The sequence below is a fragment of the Neopsephotus bourkii genome, unplaced genomic scaffold (assembly GCF_033783945.1).
Source record: "Neopsephotus bourkii isolate Nb327-2 ecotype Australia unplaced genomic scaffold, CSIRO-AGI_Nbou_v1 NB_1638, whole genome shotgun sequence".
Classification (NCBI taxonomy): domain Eukaryota; kingdom Metazoa; phylum Chordata; class Aves; order Psittaciformes; family Psittacidae; genus Neopsephotus; species Neopsephotus bourkii.
Genome location: NW_026902113.1, coordinates 5,153,428 through 5,174,623, shown reverse-complemented (window position 1 = coordinate 5,174,623; position 21,196 = coordinate 5,153,428). Strand labels below are relative to the sequence as shown.

The 21,196-nt window shown below is 43.4% G+C and overlaps 1 protein-coding gene and 1 long non-coding RNA gene across 3 annotated transcripts in view; one reads left to right on the top strand and one right to left on the bottom strand.

Moving 5' to 3' along the window:
• The window catches only part of SLC35F2 (solute carrier family 35 member F2), a 34,167-nt gene extending 18,741 nt beyond the window's left edge, over positions 1–15,426 (top strand). The window contains exon 8 of one of the 2 annotated variants that reach the window (XM_061374462.1): positions 14,869–15,426. In XM_061374462.1, the coding sequence (XP_061230446.1) occupies positions 14,869–14,919 (51 nt within the window). In that variant the 3' untranslated portion in view covers positions 14,920–15,426. Of the gene's footprint in view, positions 1–380; positions 1,477–14,868 lie in introns of those variants that run through there. The other variant, XM_061374461.1, reaches the window with a different exon arrangement.
• On the bottom strand, positions 1,473–5,823 carry LOC133223627 (uncharacterized). The gene is made up of 2 exons (XR_009728642.1): positions 3,130–5,823; positions 1,473–1,559 (listed from the first exon to the last, which is right to left on the bottom strand). It is a non-coding gene; the product is annotated as an uncharacterized LOC133223627 (long non-coding RNA).
• Positions 15,427–21,196: the final 5,770 nt, after the last annotated feature.

Below are 21,196 nucleotides of genomic sequence, written 5' to 3'. Positions count from 1 at the left end.
TTGCAACGGGATGGAGATAATCATCTCTTGTCAGGACCTGAAATACTTGGCTGTGCTGAAGCATTTTGTTTGGGGGTACAGTGTTTCATACTCACACATGTAAACGACTATCCTACAGTATCCTACTATATAGGCCTAAGGAAATTCGCTGTCCAGCAGCGTTGAGGATGAGATGCAGAGAAAAGCAGCCAGCAGCTTTTGACCATCAGTGAGTGGAGGTGTTGAATTTTGTGTTTTGGACATGAATATAGATCGTGCTGATAATCCTCATTAAAATGGTTTTAAAAAGAAAGGTAGCTTTCACATTCTTAAAACAAGGCAGCACTGACATGTTTTTACATCAGACAAGATTTAATGCATCTTTTTCTTTCCCCTGCTAGTTTTCAGGTCTTTATATCCTGTCCTTCATTATCATCATGATGGGCTTCATTTTGTATTGCTCCACTCCAACTCAGACAGCAGAACCTGCTGCCTTGCCACAGCCCAGCAGCACTGGCTTGGACAACGCTGCGCTGAAGCTTGATGAGAATGACAGTGAAACGCCAGCAGTAACCGTACAGTTCACAAGTGGAGAAGCTGTGGTGGTCAGCACTGGGTAAAGAAGTGTCAGCATTCCAAAAAAGACCCTTTTTCTTTTTACTGCCAAATTTCCCTCAAATTTTAATCTGGAGAATTGTTCTACTGCCAAGGCATACGCCATACTGCACTGGTTTTAATGCACTGAACAGACTTTTAAGGCCAGATCCTCCATCAATGAAACTGTATTAATTTACCCTTGCAGCAAATCTGGCCCTTAGAAGAAGTCAGAATAGTGTTTATGTGGAGCCTCTGCAAAGTGAGTGACTCTTATTTTTAAATGCTTAATTAACTTAACAGCAAATGCTTAGGGGAAAAAATAAGCCAAAGCAAGCTCCCAGGTCACTAAATGGAGCAAATATATTTTATATTGTATTAGGGACCTAAATCTGCGCTACCTAAGGGCTTCATGATTCTCACCCCTCAGTGCTGGGTACCCTCAAATAGCATCTTGCAAAAGCCGCTCAGCTTCTCACAGGATTTAGTTCTGCAAGCTGTATTACATATCTACACCTCCCACGTGCTGGACTTCATTCCTCTGCTGAAGGACTTGCTTCTTACATTCCACCCAGATGTTCATCTCTTCATGTTCCTGCACTCCCTGTTGCAGCTGGGACTGCTACAAGTATTTTATTTTGAATTTTGATAGTAAGGGAAGTTTGGATGTGTTTTTATAATCCCTTCTTTTTCTCTCTCAGTGGCCTGTTGTTTGGTGCATTCCCACTAGGTGGACGAGACCAAATCAGGCCCTTGCTCTGTTCAGTAAGACCTGAATGTTGTTTTTTTCTGGATGAGACAGCAAAAGGGTTTGAACTGAAGTTCACTTCCTGGTGCATTTCTCCTTGAAATGGGACACATTTCTACAGAAAGATTCAAATAAAATTGTCATTTCTTAAAAAAGCATATTAGCCAATCTTCATTGCAGCAATAGTGACATCATCTCCGAAAGGTTAAATACTTCCAGTAAATTCATTGGCAGCTTTCTTCTCCCTCTTCATATTTACAGTAAATGATTAAAAAATATGAGGCTGCGGTTTTAACATCAGTAAAATGGGATTTTATTTTAGTTTTTGTACAAGCCTTCATAGCTCAGGTGTATGAAGTAACACAAGAATAAAGTTTTCAGCAGTTGAAGAGCTGCCTGTTGTTTTATTCATTTTTTAAGCTATAATTTGTTGCTCAAAATGATACTGATTGATGTTACTGACCAAATGATTATTTTAAAGCCTGAGCTTTGCCATAAGAAGTAAATGTGACCTTTTCTGAATATTAGTGATCAAAGGACAAAGACTGTTTTTGTGTACTGGTGGAGTTTGTGCAAGCAAAATAATTCAGCAAAACTCAGACTTTATTTAGCGATAGCAAGTAGGAAAAATGTTCAGCAGCTCCTACAGGAATGAACATTGCCTTTTCACTGAGTAGTTCATGCATGGAAGGCTGAAGGGGTGCTGATATTTCATGAAGAGCATTTGGGCCCAGTTGTCTCTTGCTTTATCACTGGAGTAAGATTCAGGTCATGAACAAAGACACCTAGTCTGGTGCATCTGCCATCTAAAGCTGAAAAAGCAGCTGGAGGCCAGGTAGGGTAAGGAAGTCTAATGGCAGTAGATACCTAAGAAAGACCATCTGGATGTAGTAGTTCTCCATACCAAATTTTAGTTACCTATAACCTGGAGCTAAGTCCTATCCACTCTTAACCTGTGTGATCAGTTAACTATGTGCAGTAACAAAGCAAACGGCAAGCAAACCTACAGGACTATAGGTGAATGCTCCAGAACTCAGCACTTAATGGCACACAGTGGGATACAGCTCCTCAGTGTGGCTAGTTATGGTCCTGTCTTAAATTGCCCCTCTGGGGGGCATGATTCAGTTGCCTCAGTGTGGTATCTCTTGGTGCCGGCAGATAGGACCCAGGGTCTAGAGAGACCTGTGACCTAAAACAGATTATGGACGACAGATGAGATGCCCTGGGATCTCTTAAATGGCACTGCAGCCTATGGTTGAGACGCTCAGTGCTTCTTTGATGGCTGCACAGGGTCTTGTGATTAGTTTAGATGCTTAGCATTTCCATAGCTAAAATTGGACGAGATGAATCCCAGGTGAAGTTCATGGGCCAACCTGCAGTATGTTCAGTCTGTGGTCGCTGGGTGGCATCTGAACATCTCGGGTGTTTGCTAACACAGTTCTGTGGGTCCAGTGCTTGTGAAAGCAGACTGTTGTGCCTGTGCATCCCATATGCCATCTGATACGGGAATCACTCTCATTGTGTGCACCTCAGGAAAAATAGCAGGGCCCTTTGAACAGATGATGACTGAATTGTTGTGCAACAAAGAGAAAGCACGAGGCAGCAGCTGGAGTTAACAATAGAAGCATGATGGAAAGTGTGGTCAAAGGCTGGTGCCATGGGTGAAAGTGTTGCCTTTGCAAACGGAAAAAGTAAAGATAAGTTAGCTCCTAAGTTCACAGCATCCCTTTGCATAGTTTCCAGCCAGAGAAAAGCAGGGGGAGGTTTTTCCTTTGTGCCAGAGCAAGGAATAAAGAGACTTGGCCCACCAACTAGCTAATGTAATAGCAGCTCCATCTGAGGATGATGCTTGGCTGGTGTCCTGTAGTGCTGGCATGAACAGGAGGGGACATTGCACCTTACTCAAGGACAATCCTGGAGGTTTTCCTTTAGTATAAAGTAACACAAGCTCTTGCAGATTGTTTGAGGTGGACCAAGTAGGGTGAGACATCTGCAGTGGTGTGGACCTGGAGCAATCTGTACTTGGACAAGGGAAGAGGTGATAGCCTGAAAGGCATTTAGAAGAGGCAGAACAAATGCTGAAGACGGGGACCTGAGTCAGTGAACAACTGAAAGAAATGGCTAAAAAAGGAAGAAATTCCATGGCTTCTACACACAAGTTGAGGCTGTTCTGAGGAGAAACCGCTGCAGTGAGCTCCAGGCTCTGGGCAGAAGCCTGGCCTTGGAAAGTCCTAAGCACGGGGTGCTGGTGCCCTGAACCTGGTCTGACTGGGATGGGGGCTGATATACCACCCCTGCTTGCTGTCTGTCCTGTGAATCGGGAGGAAGTAGATGCAGATTCATTAAGGAAAATGCATAGCTTCAGAGCACAAGTGACACAATGCGTGTATTGCTCCTGGGGAAACAAATGTTCGGTTAACGAATCGCATATGCCAGATCATCTGGTACCTCCGCAGCAAGGTGCATGGGTGAGTTTAACATACATCTTTATAACACTGGAATAAGCTGGAGAAAAAAATAATCCAGCTGTCACTTGAATTAAGCCCAAGTATCCAAATAAAAATGTGTGACACCTCCCTCCAAGGTTTGGCTACAATATGTCAAAACTATCTGGCATCGGAATGTCATGATGTGTTGGAAAAAGCAAAAATCAGGGCGGCAGTAATTGAATGGTGACATTATCTGTGCTAGAGCTTGAGGGAGAGGATGAGCTTTTGGACATCAGCTATTTTAAGATGTTTTTGACCTTTCCTAAGTTGCACATACTCAGTTCTATATGATGCGATGTCTGGGACAAAGCATATCAGTTCTTGTCAGCACCATTCATTCACACTGTATGTGTTGTGGGATATTTCATTACATTATACACATCTGTCTTGTAAATATCTATTTCAATCGATTGAGGAAGTTTGACAGGGACAAGCTGCACAAACTACATGATCAATCATGAGCAATTTTGAGCAAACAGACAGATACCTAAAAATGCAAAGTGCAGGATCCTGGGGCTGTGTTGGTGTTTCACCAAAATACAGCCTACTGGCAATTTAAGTGTTAGACTTGAGAATCTGATGAGCTGTGATGTTACAGCATTTAGTTTTTAACTTGAGGCTACACCTAAACCTACACTTGTCAGACAAACAGCATCTGAGGAGTCTTGCCCTCCTGAGCTCTCTTTTTGCAGTCCTTGGATGGAGGAACTCAGCTCTTCCTTGGATTTGCCAGTATTTATTTATTCAGATTTCTTGTTCTGAGTGCCTAGTTTTAAGTGGAACCAAGGCAAGTCTAGAAATCCCAACCAAGCACAGTGCCCCATTCTTATGGGTAACGGGCAGTAAGGCATTATCCAAGCTGGAAGTTTTACAACTTATGTGAGGGATGAAAGAGGCACAGAGAGATTTGCTTAGCAGCTATGGGAAGCCCATGGCTGGTTCGACAAATTTGTGTGTAGTGGTATCCAAAGTGTTCATCCTTCCCTCCTCTCAATTTGATTTTTTCTCTTGTACATGAACATTCAAGACTGAAAGTTACAGATTTTATAGAAAAAAGCCAGAAGGAAAAATATGATTTCTTGTACAACACAGGTCAATGCACTGCCTGCTGTTGGTCAGAATCAAATGTGTAGGTTTTAGCTAAGTTGCGCCATCACTTCTCAATCTTGATATGAAGTTCCCAGAGTAATATCAAATTCATCTCTTCTGAAAACAGGAGAATTGATTTTTTTCAGGAGCTGGCTCTTAAATGTATAAAAAGCAAAGAGTCGAAGTTAGACTTTAGAGCCTTCTGAGAGTATGCAGCCTCCAAGAGCGGGTTCCCATGCCCTTCAAGACTGATGTATTTGTGTTAAGCTACCAGCTGGGAACAGTCTGTGATATTTTCATATTAAATGCATGCCCTGGGGTCAGTATCACCAAACTAAAGCCCATGACATCACCCTTTTCAAAATAAACTTTATTTGAGCAGCTCATCTCCAGTTGGTCTCCCTAGCTGTCAGTGCTGTGAGCAGAGCTTGTGCAGCAATGCAGAAGGATCAGCAGGGCTACAGGTGAAAGGTGTGTTTTGTTCTCATAAATCAGTGTCAGTGTCCAGAGTACTCCAGAAGAACAGACAGTGTATACTGAAAGTACATTACAGCCAACTTCCAAAGAAGGCATGTAAAGAGGATGACTAAAAAAGAATAGAGACATATTATTATTGTACAAAATGAAATTTCCATGTTTATTTAAGAAAGCTAAGATGTTTTTACAGAAATACCAACGTTTATTTTGTACTGATGGCTGGAAACAGTGCAACATCTCCAGCAGTACAAGTCACTGAAGGTTATGTAAACAGCAGCTAATGACAGCGGTTTCAATTCTTTAGGAATATTATGGGTGCTACAACAATCAAGGGTGATGTTGCTGCTCTTCAGCACCATCTATTGACACCGTATCTAATGATTTTAATTAGAAACCACTCTGACAGGCAAAAGTGCACCTTCCATGACACACCAATGTAACTCAGTAAATGCACAACCAAGGTGGTGGTTGGAAATAAGGTAAAAATGACAGGAAGAGGACTGCACAAGAGTGTGGCTGCTTGCCCATAGTCCAGAAAAGATTGCTTTTGCTTTAACTAGTTATTTAATAAACCAGGTACTTCATCCATACACAGATCTTTGTAACAAAGGGGTATGTGTTTAGCCTCAAACTGTTGAGCCAATAAAACACCCCACCTTGAATAAAATAACCAAAATCATGGCAAAATTTGAACTGACTGAAAAACTTGCTCAGGGTAGAAAGATGTGACCAACCTCAAACAAGCCACCATCTCATGCTCTGATGATAATATGTGTGTGTGCATAGTGTTTGTGCCCATGAGAAATCAGTGAATGCTTGAAAACCTGTGCGGGTACAGGACACAACTGGCGTCCTTGCTTTGCTGCAATGTTTGCAGAGGAGCTACTTCCAGTCACTGCAAGGAGACTCTGATGGTCCTTGAAGTTCAAAAATGTTTGTAGTTTGTCTCCTCTGCCATTAATGTAAGTGCCTGCTGGACTTCCCTGAAGAAATGACTTTCATTAAATAAAATTGCATGTGTTAAAAAAAGAAATCCTGCTGGGTAACCCTATCTCCTGTAACATCTGTAAATTAATTTGTTTCTTGAGAGCAAGAATGATTTATAACTCACAACAGAGCTGAAGTAGCATGACTAAATTAAGAGGAGCATTCAGGCAGCTGGAATGCAATTACAGCATAAACGCACACGCCGTGATAATGTGATAGTAAGGTTATGAATTTAGTGAAACAGGAATCAGTGTGCACAAAGATATGGTTCCTTCCTTCCTACAGTGTTTTTCTAGTCTTTCTAATATGAGAAATGTCTGCATTAGCTAGATATAATCTTAGGACTAGCTATGGATTTCATGCATGCTGATGGGAGATGCTATCTTATCTCTGGGATGCACCAGCTCCTGGACGGCAATGCATACTGTGCTCTGTCAGAGAGATTTTGCTGTTATTCTGGCTGTTTTTCTTAGTCTAAGGGAGGTGTTTGGCAGGAAGCATGCATTAGTTCTGTCTGTACTGGTCAATAAAGTGGCTGTTTTCTGGCCCCTAAGCCAAGGCTGCAGGTTGAACCCCAGCTGAGGTCTCGCTTTTGCAAAGAGGCAGGCATTCCCAGCTTCATTGCAACACATGTAGAGGGCTCTGAGAAACACAAGAACACCACCAAGTTCAATCTATACCCATTGTGCTCCTGTGACAAAGCAAGCCAACAGGATGATGGGTTACATCAACAAGGGCATCACCAACACAGATAAAGATGTCATCATACCACTCTACTTGGCTTTTGTCTGGCCACATCTGGAATGCTGTGTTCAGTTTTGGTCCCTGCTATACAAAAAAAGATATGGACAGGCTGGAGTGAGTCCAGAGAAGGGCTACCAAGATGACTGAAAGACTGGGAAGCTGTATGGGGAAAGGCTGAGAAATGAGTTTGTTCAGCCTGGAGAAAAGAAGGCTCAGAAGAGACCTTATCACCATGTTCCAGTATGTAAAGGATGACTTACAAAGAAGATGGAGACTTCCTCTTTACCAGGAGTCACGTGGAAAAGACAAAGGGTGATGGGTACAAGTTATTCCTGGAGAGATTCCAGTTGGACACAAGAGGAAAATTTTTCACAATGAGAACAATCAGCCACTGGAATAAACTCCCCAGGGAAGTGGTGGATTCCCCAGCATGCAGGTGGTGTGACACAGCTCACAGCCCTACGTCTACTACACCTGGGCCTCATTGATCTGCCTTCCAGGATGCACTGCTGGTCTGTGCTGGTGTTCCTTGAATTTGCCTGGGGAAGTCCAGGCAGCCAATGTTTTGCCAGCCTTTATTGTATTGTCAATACTTCATCCAGTGATAGCTATGGCAGAAGTTAGCTGTGTGATGTTAGATCTGCCAGGCAGAAGCTAGCTGTGCTCAGGTGATGTCAGTGGGGGAGGACCCAGCAATTCTACCATGTCCTCAGGTCTAGATGTGTAACGTTATCCTGCTGTGACAACAGTTTCAGGAGATCCAGCAGGGATAAATGTACCAGGCCCCCTCACTCATGGTCTAGGCTTCTTTTATAACATCCTTTGCTCCCCTCTGCTTCTGCTGTGTGCGTTCTGCAACGAATGGTTTGGGTGCCAGGAATCTGTATGTACTTCATCTAGGAGCAACCAGTGACAAGCGTTAGTGCAAACTTCATTAATGCTGGTGTGATGACAGTCTCCTAAATGTCAAGCCCATGAGCATGCCTGGGCACTGCTTTCTTTCAGTGAGGTCTATTTTTGTTAGAGGGCAGCCCATGAATGTGCAGAGCACACACTCTTCATCCCTTAATGCTGCTCTGCAAAGTCAGCATTGGCCACCACGATGGGCCGCAGTGCTTGGGATGAGAGAGGAACAAGTCACCCAGAGGAGTGAGGCAATTCAGATACTCCAATGAACTAACACAACTGTTGCTAATAAGACATAAAACGTTGCATCAAACACCCACCTGGGTTTTCTGCAGGTGTTTTCAAAACCCCTTGTAATTTCAAGGTGTCTGTTGTCTCTCAGCTACAGCTCCTCCACACATGTTTTGATTGCTTTTGAATGACTGCTGGGAAAAAAAGATACTGCATTGAGGGAAGGGGATGATTTATCCACATATGAAAGGCATTTCAGAAGACAAATGTTCCAACCCAAGCTGTTAACCTGAAGACTCCAACGTGAGGATTATGGTCTGCTGAGAGCTAGCAACTTTTATTTTTGTAGAAAAAAGGGCCTTTCATCTCAGTATTGAATAAGGAGAATTGAAGAACTGTTACCCTTTATTTCTGTGAAAAAGTGCAGCAGCCTTTTAGTAGCATTATCAGGCTGCCGGCAGAACTCAAAGTCAGGTTTGTGGCAAACTGAATTCAGATTGTTTAAACAAGACCTGCATTTTGCTTTTTAATTTGCTGGGATGGAGTTTTCCAGAGGAACCATCTCAATTTGCCCTAGTTCATTGAACTGATACTCAGTTAGCAGTGATGGGTCAGAGAAATTTCATTAAAATGATACAATATTCAGTTTTGATTATAATTTTGGGGATGATGCCTCTGGAGTTACTTGTTACTGGATCAGCCTTTAGCCTCAATGAAGAGCTCATCTGAGGATTGTACCCCCATCCTCTAGACAAAGCTGATGGATTTATGTTCGTGAGGTACTGGCCATGTACCAAACCTAAGACTGATTGTGGCCTTAAAGGATACATGCTGACCCTTAGAAAAGGGAAGAGAGAGCAGATGACAGCTTCCAATCTAATTTTTCCCAGTAAGGGATCACCTTATGGATGCTTTTGCTGGATGAATTTTAGTGGTATTACTGGTTTGATTAACTAATGCTGGCTAAAATTAACTCGTATGCATTGGTCTCCCATTTCTGTGGTCAACCATAGCAAGGTTAGTCCTGCCTGACTATGGATGTGTCCCTCCGTGGTGGCTGCTGGCAGCATGGTCTGTCAGGTGGGATGCAGTCCTGAGCAGCCCTGTGGAACCCAGGAATGAGGATCGTGTCTTTGATGCCCACCCAGCTTCACCCTGTGCTGCTGAAGGCCACACGGACAGAGGTTGTTTGCAAGGGTGCCATGGTGTGATAGGGCGATTCAGAGTCACCTGAGCAAAAGCTACATCAGACAGGTGCTGTGCCCTGCATAGACAGACCTGAGGCTCGCTGACATGGGCACGGTGCTGTCAGACTTGTGACCATCCTATTGCTGAGATGTAATCCTGCCTGCTTCAGGGATGCAAAGATGATTAAAACACCTCTTCACAATTAAGCATACACACTCCTGGTGCTTGCAGTGGAAGCCCTGCCACTGGCAAAGCATTGCAACTGCGTTTCCATAAGGTCATGCAGTTCCAGCTCTGCCCAGCCCATGGCAGCCTTCGATCCAGCAGAGCATCAAGATGCAGCAGAGTTAGGTCCTTCTGGGACTTCTTCCCATCCAATTAAGTTTCTGTGTGCTGCGATCTCTGTCTCAGTAGTAAGCTGATCCACTGGCAGGGTATTCAGTCAGAAATTAATTAGTGGGAGCAAAACGTTATGAATACATGCAGCGTTCAGATTTTATTCCAATAACCTAGTTAATACTTTCGCTTCTTCAAGCACAGAAAAGTAGCATGAATTCCAGAGCTTTGTTCAGGCGGTGACATTTTGGTGCTAAGATGCTAAGATAAGAATCTAGACCAATAGTGTTACACAAAAGCAAATTGAAAGTTGCTTTGGTAGTTTTGAAAGTGCCCTTTCTGGAAGATGGACCAGGTACTCAGAAATAAGGTCTGTGCCCCAGCATGACACCCCTGAAGGTTGGTGCTCTATAAGATGGGCATGTCCTTATTTATAGAGGTAAATGGATTGAGCTACGAAGCACTTAAAACTTCGATTATTCTGCATAATCTCTGTTGTGAGTGGAGGCTCTTGGGAATTTAAGTGATGCAGGCAGGACCGTGATTCAGAGCAGGCTGAAGGAGAACACCCCCTCTGATGCCACAGCTTCTTGCTCTGCTATTCCTGCCCACCCAAGGCAAAACATTCCCAGAAAACCATGTTTCTGCTCCAGGGTCTAGCAAAATTCAGTTTTTGGTTTTTTTTTATTCACATTCCCCAAACTGTCCATACAGATCTTTGCTATCTGCCAGCTACATTCAATATTCTCTTTTTACGTTGAAATGGCCTAATTGACTCAAGGTCATGTTGCTGTGACAGGTCTGCAGGCAAACCTTGCTCTGGGTGTCTGATGAAGCTGCAGGACTCACGGAAGCACTTCCTTCTTGTTTTGAAATGGAGAGCGCACATTCCTGGGAGGGAATAATGAGTTGGAGCGTTTACATAGGTACTTATGTGAAGTCATTTAAAATAAACACCAGAGCAGGCGAGCTCCAGCATACCAATGCCCTGCAGTCTGTGCTCATCACATAATAACACAAACAATAGCTTCCTGCATTCAGTACAACTGATTAGCAAAGCTCATCTGCAGGTTTACCACAGCAACAGGAGGTTATTTAATGTTGGCATTTGAAAGTGGTTATTTTGCTGTGGTAGCAAAAAGCAAGAATATGGGGGGTTCTTTTCTGCATCTGGGATTCTGCTTGTAAGCTAGCAGTTGTTGTTTTGATTCTGTACTTTAATTTCCCTGTTTTCTTTAATTTAAATCTTTTATTGACATGAAATCCCTAGTATTCAGTGCAACCCCCAGGGACAGTTGCCCTGACCGGGGCTGCCATCATCAACAAAGAGTACAGGAATTATTAACTATGGATCAGCTTGGAGCTCTGGAGCAGAGAGCATGTGGCTCACAACAAAATTTCGCTCATGGCCAAGTGGGATCGTTCTTGGAGGAGTGAGCTTAGACAGGTGTTTAAGTCATGAAGCTGGCACCAGTGTGGTGGCATTTGTGCCCTCTGCTTGGCGGAGGGTCAAGACTGGAATACTCCAGGTTCCTTCTCTCTGCAGCCCTTCATCAGCTGATCGGAAACCTTGAATCTTTCCAAACAGGAAGATGATTGGGAAAGCTTTGTCATATTTCTCCAAGTTTAAAAACTCAGTTCTAATCATCTGCAACATCATGACTGGCTCCAGAAATGAGATAGTACTCATTTATTAGATACCATCTGCCTTGATACCCATAAGCTCTTCCTAAATATAGGGGAACTATAATGAAGAAAGTGATGTACTACAGCCTGTTATCTGATTTTGCAGCACTGAAGTGCCTTGAATAACCACTTTCGATATTAGTTTGGAAATAATGTCAATTGCTGCTTCAGACCATCTCTATCCAGACAAGCAGATTTCTGGAAGTGACCTGATAGCGTCAAACTTCTGTCATTTGTAAGTGGCTGACATTAGTTGGCCAAACACCAAACAGATTCGTTTGCAGTGACGTTACTGTTCTCTGTTTTGATCTTTAGATCTTTCTCCTTAGGAGTGCTGCCTTGTAGACAGCACACTTCAGTTAGAAGTCCCTGTCTAGAGAAAGACTTTCAGCTGCAGAGGTGTTAGACTATTTTCAAAGCTTTTTTTCATCAGAGATAAGATCTATACTTGCCTACAGTCAACATCTTTGAACCACCATAAGCAAAACAGAAGCTGTCAACAAACTGCATTAATAGTTTAGAAACATATTTAATTATTTATGGTGAAGCTTCAGCATATTCTTGATATAAAACTTCAGTGTAAAGGAGTTGCCTTGAGACACACTTCTCCCTGATCAGTACTGTACCACTGGGAACTGTTTATAGGGCTCTTTTTTATCATAAAACATCAGCAACATTTACTTAACTTAGAAGTGTGTTAAAGGCACTTTGCATCCAGGGGTTATGGTATTCTTTGGCTGCTGTTTGAGTATGCAGGAGTTGGCACAGGCTTATTAGGTTTCTGCCTGCAATACTGGCACAGTAGGGGTGCATGAAGCGCAGGTTACTTAGAAAGCATGGAAATAAGCTATTTTATTACAGCTTCTCAGATAACACAATGAAACTGCCATGGTCTGAGCAGTGGTACAGGTAGCTGGGAACCCAGGAGCTGAGCCAAGGAGAATCAGTCTGCCGCAGGACTGTTAGGTGGTGGGGAAAATAATTTGATCTTCCAAACTCAGGTTTACCAGGTTTCAGAGGGGGACAGGAAGACACCAGCTTTCTTTGTAAATGCTTCTGGAGTTAGAGATGAGAAGTAGAAGATCTGGTCCTCAGTGATCTCAAACGACTGTGGGTTAGAGATGTGCTAGCAATGTAGTTAGTTTCTAAAAGCTGGTTTATCTACCCAGACAAGAACAGTATTTCCTTCCTGATGTCCATTAAAAGACCCTTAAAAGTGCAACATTAATTTTATGTTGCAGCACCAGTGAATCTGGCATTATAATTTGCCCTACCAGATGTGTGTCTGTGGCTGGGTGTCGCTCTCCTCTGCATACCTGGCTTTCTTGTGGAAGCTGGAGATTGCATTATAGAGTCAGGGACACAGACTTGTGGTTGAGCTCGTCTCCTTGGCTTGCCCCAGGTTTAAATTAAAGTGGGAATCAGCATGGTTGGCATGAGGGCAGATGAGGAATATGGGCTGAAATGGTAATACAAATTTGCAGGAGATAAAAGCAGGTTTCTCAGCAACACTCCTCTCACCACCAGCGTACCTCTTGGTAGCTGGTCTGGATACTTATCCTGCCTTTCCAGGTCAATTTCCCCCCTTGTGCAAAAGAATCTTAGTGTTTCCTGCATTCATGGCATTGCATCCAGATGTGTAATTCCACAGAGTACCAGTGAACTTTCCCAAAAGGTCATATTTACCAAGGCAGAAGATCTTGAATGCTCACTGATGTATCAGAAGATCATTGCTAAACCTCAAAGCTGAAGATTGCCTTCCTGAGGTCCAAGCTGGTGCCTGATCCCACAGCCTTGGGATGCACTTCATCTGCTCCAGAAGTATCACTTTTTGATGGAGCTTGGGTCACTGCATTAAATGTTTGGTGGTCTAAGCCCTGTTTGTGGGGAAAACCTCATAAACAGCAGGATAATCAGGCAGGTTCACAAGCAGATTTATTGCACTTTTTTGGTACAGCCAGTGGAAGGGGGGGAAGGCACAAAAAGAAAAAGAAAAGATTATGAGTAGAGAATGGTGCCGTCTTATACAGTAGCAGAACCAGAGGGAGTGAATTTCACAGCTTCTGCTGGGAGCACATCTCTTTCACTACTGGCAGCCTATACCTGCTGGGCATCGCTTTTATCTTTGACTCAGGGCACTTCTGAAGAAGTTTCCTTCCCTGGCAATTTTTTAACTTGAAAATATAATCTAAGGCATTTCAAAGGGGAAAAAGAGACTCTAGACCCACTTGCGAGGATATTATCACACTATCCTCTGAAAAACACTGCTTTTTCCCCTGTATGTGAAACAGAAGAGTACTGAAGAAAAGAAGAAACTCAGTCCTTACCCGGGTGACAAGTCAATGCACTTGGAAACCAAAGCAGCGTTTGGAGATGGTTTTGTTTAGCAGTATGCCTGTGATTGCTTTTAGTCACCTTGGGAGCTTTCAGACCTGTGTGTTCTGGAGATCTAAGATGAAGTGAGGGTCTTACCTTTTACAGAAAGTAAGTTTCTTGCCTTTGTGCTTGCAGAGGAAGTCTGATCCAAGGAATAATAACAGCTGAAGTCAAGAGAGCTCCTTAGTTGCTGCTATTTAAATAGAATTGTTTGTTTGGATTTGGGGGAATCTGACTCATGCCATGTAAATATTTGAAGCTGGCAGTAGTAACTCAACTTTTAAGTTTCTCCACTTAAAACGTCCATAGGCTCTGAGCAAAATAATCATGGTGCTGACAATACACAGGGACTGAGTCTTCCCTATTTGTGCAGGAATTCACAGTAATGGTACACCTTTGACCTTTGGTGATTTGAGACCAAAAAACAAAAGGAAAAATAAAGTCAAGCTCCAACTCTCCAACTAACATGCTGCACTAGCAGAGAGTTGGACTTGATGATCTAGAGGTTTTATTCATCTTTTGAATTGAAATCCAGCTCTTCTAGCAACAAATCTACTTTGTAGGTAGGAAAAGGGAAGTTTCTCGCATTGTTTTCAGCCCAAAAGAATAGAAGGAAGGACAATCATTTGCCATTTTGCAGATATCTTACTTTGGTGATACCAGAAATGTGTATCATTGAAATTATTACTGCATAAATAGTCATTAAAGTATCATATTGAGGCATGCCAAGATCCATGCTTGTTGAGCAGCCTTTTGTTTCTGATACAGAAAGCACATATGGAGAATTGGGTTCTTCTGGAAGTCTTTCCTTTTAGATAGAGCATGTGAGCTCTTGGATTATTTTGTCTTACATGGCAAGTTGACTATTGCTGTTCTAGGCAAATAAGCTACTCCAGAACAGCACTCTCTGCCGTCACTGTGTTCCCAAATAATCACCTTTCCTATAAGGACAAGTAGAGAGGAAGGTCATTTGTCTTTCTATTCACTGTGCACCTTGTGCATATACACAGCAATTCCGCATGTATGAATTAGTTTCAGAGACCCTTATCATCTAGGGGACAAGTTTTTAGACCAGTACTGCTGCTGTGAGCCCAATAGATGTGCATGCACATCCACCTCAATTCCTGCCCTGCTTACTTGTCATCTTGTAGGGGATAGCCTGGTTAAATTGAAAAGGAACAGCAGCATTAGCACAACCACGCTTCAGCACTCCAGCAAGAAACCTGCCTCTCCCCATGTTGTCAAGCTCGGGCGGGAGCGGGGCTGCGTGTCTGTGACTCACTGAGCTGCTGCACAACATGGTGCAGGTTTTGAGGTGGTAAATGCGTTTTAATCTCATTCGATCTGTAATTTACATTGACAGTTGTGTGCATCCCTGCCTTTCCTTACACTGCAGAATCAAGGGCAATTAGTCTGGTTCAGAACACGACTGTAGAGCAGGCAATATGGGCTCTGATAAAGCAAGCATGCTTTTCCATTAAAGGAATTTGCATAATTTAATTCAATGAAGCATTTTTTCATTTTTCAATGTTGTTTTCATTCACTGAGCTCTGTATTAATTGCTAATATAAAACAAAGCAAGAGTTTTAATTTTAAGGGTTTCCTCTGCCTTTTTGAAGTATGAGGCTCAAAGCACAGCACAGTTTGGAAGCTTACATTCAGATACAGCTTAGTGCAGACCTCGTCCTATTAAAGATGTATGATAGCTTAGAGGACATTGTAATTTTAGAGTGGATACATGGTGTGTGCAGCCTGTGAGATAGTCCTCTGGTTGCTATGCTATTTAGTGCTTACCTAAAGCTGGACAGCCATGTTAGCTATTCCCCCTCCCTGAGTTGGCTCTTGTGCTGGGACCAAGGTAGCTTCCTCCCACATAAAAACTGATGTGACAGAAGTAGTAAAGAGAGTGTTTATCTTTCTTGGTACCCTGCATATTCTGCTCTGAGGGGCCAGTACCTTACCCAAGGGCTGGATATGGGCCTGCTCTGTGTGTTTTGACTCTGTGCATTCAAAACACCACCACACAGAAGGAGAATGAATGAGTCCTGTTTGTGCTGGGGGTTGAGCAGTCGTATCAACATGCAGAACTTTTGGCCATGGCAGTTGTTTTGCTTTTGCTTTTGTGGAATAAGGGAAGACTGAATGCTGCCCTTGGTAGACATAGTGGAGAACTACTGCATGTGGGCCAGGGGATGAGGGTGTGTTGAGGCTCTGGCACAGGCTGCCCAGAGAAGCTGTGGATGTCCCACCCCTGTCAGTGTTCAAGGCAAGGCTGGACAGGGCCTTGGGTGACATGGTCTAGTGGAGAGTGTCCCTGCTCATGGTTGAGGGCTTGGCCTAGATCTTTGAAGGTCCTTTCCAACCCAAACCATTCTGTGATTCTATGATAAGGTGATGAGTTTGGACCCTGGGATCTGCCATGTTTCCTAGCGCTCTGATGGAGAAACCTCAGGAGGAAGGAAAGGTGTGGTAGCTGCTGTGTATTGCATAGAACCATAGAATCATGGAATCATGGAATGGTTTGGCTTAGAAGGGACCTTCAAAGATCATCTGTTTCCAATCCACCTGCCACGGGCAGGGACACTTTCCATTAGACCAGGTTTCCCAAAGCCCCGTCCAACCTGGCCTTGAAGAGGAAACCACCAAGGTTCAGCTCTGGAGACAAAGAGAGGTGCTTTTTATGAAAACACATTAAAAAAAACCATGAAGCTTTGGGTGGAAGGAGTCATGGCCTGCGACAGTATGTGTTGCTGGGGAATGATTTACATACTTGGAAAATAACAGCCCTCAATTTTAGTTCCTTGTAGAAATAGTTTCCTTGGGTAAAAAGGAGCTATCCAGCCAACTCAGACGAGGCTACAGGCCACAGCTCTGGTTTCCTTGTGCATCCCTGCAGCAGGGTGGTGGGTTCTTTGGTGCTGGGGTGGGACGAAGCAGGACAAAGCACCCTGAAGATGAGGACTGATAAATGCAGCAAAACAAAACCAACATGGAGAATACTGTGATCAGTACACATCAAGTGAGTCAAGTGAATGTGGAAGTTTTCTCTGCTGGATAATTTGAATGAAGTACATTGTATTTGATTGTGTCAGTGGAAACATTCCCCCCCTCCCCCAGCATCATCATTAGTTTTCTTGTGTTTCCTCATACATTTATGTGCATTAAATGCAAATAAAATCTGTACATTTGGCTACCTGTTTGTACTGCTGTGCATAGATATAAGTTCTTTAAGGTGGGGATATTGTTGTTATTTAACCTCTTGGTGCTTTCCGGTGGTGTTCTGATCCTTAGACACCACCACTGCAGTAATGACATGCTAATGATAATAATGTTTTCGGAACGGCACCTGCTGAAATTTCTCTTTGTGTTGTGAAGAACTTTTATTTACCAGATTGTGAAGAGATTATAAATTAGAGGTAGCCGTTAAAAATCTGAATTTACCTGAATGTATTTCTCAAGGAGAAAAGGGTTCATAAAATCTACAGTGCTCCATCAGGAAGATGACAATCACATGTGACTCAAGTGATCTATGATATCCAAAAGCAGCAAATCACGAAGCCATGGCAGTTAGCAACAGCAATCAGGTGACAAAGAATGATGGATCAAAATGTGTTTCTGCAAAACATGTCCATTATGAGTCACAATTATTAATAAAGATCACTGTTATCATGCATATAAATATCACATTAATAGCCATATTTCTGCTGAGGAGCAGTTCATATTTTCAATACAGTCTGTCTTTCTTGCCATTGTCTCAAAGGCTGAGAACATATACATCTGTGCTGCACACAGCCAGGGAGCTGCTGCCCCATTATTGCTGCAGCCTCATGCCCGGCCTTGCCCTCACTGGGGCTTGGAGACTTGCTGCAGAAGGCTGCAGCTTAGCACCTGTGCGTGGGCTGTCTGCACCTTGCAAGCCCTGGTGATAACTCCTCCAGAGGCTCAGCCTCCAGCAGCCCTGGCTGCTGCTCTTCCTGCTCAGCTCCCCATGCAGAGCTGGCTCTGTGGTGCATGGGGAGAGCTGTTGGGTCCATGGGGGGCATGCTGGAGGGGGATGGCTTGTGGAGAGCCCAACCAGCCACACAGCCTGGAGGCTGCAGCCATGGCACGAGCAGGGCAGTGCTGCAGCCTGCCCAGCATGGCAGCCCACAGAGCCAGGGGCACACCAACCTCTGCCTTGTGGCCTCCCTTACACTCCTGGGTTAATGCACTGAGGGAACTACATGGACTTCACCACCCTTCAACTGAGAAGGAGCTGAGATTCCTCCTTTTCTATCTTTAAAATAGGAATCCAAGCCTTATTCTGTGCCTTCTGCCTCCTCCCATAACCCCTAATATCTGCAATTGGTTATTTTTCAGTCTCATTTTTTGTAAATTGCAAGTGTTTCTGAGGAAGGGAAATCTGACAGCTCTTACCTGGAAGGTGCTCTATAATCCCAAAGGTAGGAAAAATTATAGTCAGAAATAAAAAGAAAAAATGTCAAAAATATTTATCTGTCATCAGAAACCCCACAGTGTACTTGGTCTCTGGAAAAAATACATTAGACTGAAGGGGAAAATCTAGAAAAGAGTAAGGGAAAGATGAGTTTAAAACCAAGGCTGTGGTGAGCCAGTGAGAGCTAAATCCCGAGTACCACGAAAAGGTGGGCAGGGAGATGCTGAGCAGCGCTGCAGGGAGAGAGTGGCGGCTTTTTGCAAGGCTGTTTTTAGGTCACAATTGCTTTGAAATGAACATTTTTCTCCCCTGTCAATAAGTGAAACCTAAAAAAGGCAAAAGGCATCTTGTAGATCTCCTTAAGTGGAGAACACCCTTTAAAGTATGTCTGATAGTGATCTCAGAAACAGCTGCCAGTCCTGGCAGACAGCAGCAGCCCGAACACGCTATTCTTAGACCAAGAAAGCGTAAGTAGGTCGAGTTACAATAGGTACTTGTAAACACAGCCCCCACTGCAATCAGAAATCAATACGAGGTCAGAAGTTTGCGTTATGCTGAATCAGCGAGGTGAAACGAACAGGGCTGATTTAGCCTCCAACCCCCTGTTCTTTTGATTCATCTCCATTCTTACCAAATGTGTTTTGCTCCATATGCTATCAGTGGCTGGAGTCGTCCCTTTTGGAGGGGGAGTTACCATGAGCCCTTCTGAAGGCCTGGCAGTGGTACAGCTTAGGGATGCCTTTATTTATGTACCCCAAGGTAAAACTAAATAGTTAATGGGACTAAAAAGGAAGTTGCAACTTGTTAAGTGTTTAGTGCTTGTAAGAAAACACACTGTATGTGTGAGTGGGGTGAATCCAGTCATGGTGGCACTGTCTGTTTTGCCAGACACCAGAGGGATGCTCAGGTTGTGCCACCTGGGTGCTTGACTCCTGGAAATGCAGTGGGCTGCTCTTGTAGTGCTGCTGGCTGGAAAGGATGGATGATGACCAGCAGAGATGGATGGGGCTGGGCAGTGGAGGTGGCCCTGCAGGGCACTGCACCTCTGGGAGGCTCCTGACTCCTGAGGGTGGCTGTGCTTCTGCCAAGGGTGTCTGTGGTGTTGCAGGACACCTCAGCAGGGTCCTGGTTCCCCCAAAGCCACTGCTTTCTCCTCTGTCTGTGCTGTTGCCTCCCCTTTCCTAGGATGGAAACACTCAGACATGGAGGGACTTCATTTGTAGGCTGAAAACGAGGTTTGGGGTAAAATGTGGGTAGTAAATCCCTGTAGATTTTAATCCCGCATTTATTTTTGTTTAACTGCCCAATTTTTATTCCATATTTTATTTGCTTTTCTTTTGGCTGGCATTATAAATTTGTTTCTACTCTATTCCACACATGTATTACATTACAGCTCAGGGACCTCCTCCACATCCAGTTGAGCACTGCCTAATTATAGCTTGAGCTGGCCTTTTAAATAGGCATAGCATCTTTTTCATATAACTTCCCTCTCTGCCTTTTTCATTATGAAGGCAGACGTGCTACAGTTGTTTACAGCCACCTTGATGGAGGAATCCAAATCAGAATGCCTTTAGCAGCACAGAGCTCATTCTGATCGCAATAAACCCCTTCTGCTCTCATTTCAGAAGATAAGAAGAAAATAATGCACTGAAAGGAATTTTCCAGATAAAGCTGGTAGGCAGGGCAGCATGAGGAGCCTGATCTATCTCATCTCCTACGCTCTCAGCGTAAAAGACTGAGGCTTAGCTGAACCTGAAATGACAGAAAGCTGTCTTAATTGTGGGTCTGAGCACTTGCCTCAAAACTCAACTGAGTCAGTGGACTGATTTAATTCCTTGCCCTTGTTAAAACAGATTAAAAAATTCTGACACGGTTGGGCTCCCATTACTGGTCAAAAGCTGGTCTTTAAGAACTTGGGGTTTTAATTGGAGTAGACTTGCCAAGTCTTGTGATTTATAAGGATTTTCACAGTATCTTTGAATTTCTCCTTTCAGCTCCAGCACCTGGAAGCATCTTAGTGAACAAGAATACTCCATTTTAACCGAAAAGTGAATATGCATCTACTGTAGTTAGAAGAACTTGAAAATAGGACTCCTAAGGTGCAAACCCATCAGGCAAATTACTTCCTGACCCAGCAATTTGTGTTTCACCTTTGAAGCAAATGCTCCTTCCAGGTCCTTAAATCAAAAGGCAGTAATATTGCTGTTAAGTTCATAAGTAGCCACTGGCTGTACTGCAGCTTTTAATGTAGGAATAAAATTTTACCTATAGATAGCAGACACAAGATATATTTTTAGCTTGGGTAGGTCCTGCTTGTATATCTTTCATTACATCACTTACAGACCACTGATGGGAGTGTTTACAAGACTGGCAAATCATACCAACTTTAAACCCTAAATCAAAATTGTCTAAATTCATTCATTAGCAACACTTGCTAATGGGTAATTCTTACACAGTACTAAGCATTGTCACTACATAGAGAAAACTCTTAGTCCCAAACAGTCTAAATTGCCTGAGTACATGGTATCATGGGGCTAACATTTTGCACTGCTGGCTGCAGTCTTGGTTGTTCAGAATCACCGAGGTCTGGGTCATCAGGCCTGAGAGCTCACTGGTAAGAGTGCTCAGAACCCAACTGGTCTTCTTTCTTCTCTGGTTTTCCTTTTTTATGCCTGGTGTTTTCATGCTACATACAGAGCAAGGCCTACATGCTCATCATTAGCATTTCATGTAGTGCCCACAGCAGCTTCCAGCTAATGAAATGGAAAAAGGTTTTGAAATGTTGAAACTGATGAGACTTCAGCTGTATTTGCATTTCCTTGATATTTCTTGGACTACAGAAAGTCCCTTTATTGGTCAGTGGCAAAATCTCAAATGTCCAGAATAAGACCAGATCCATCATTTTGTTAGGAAGGTCACTATTTGAATATA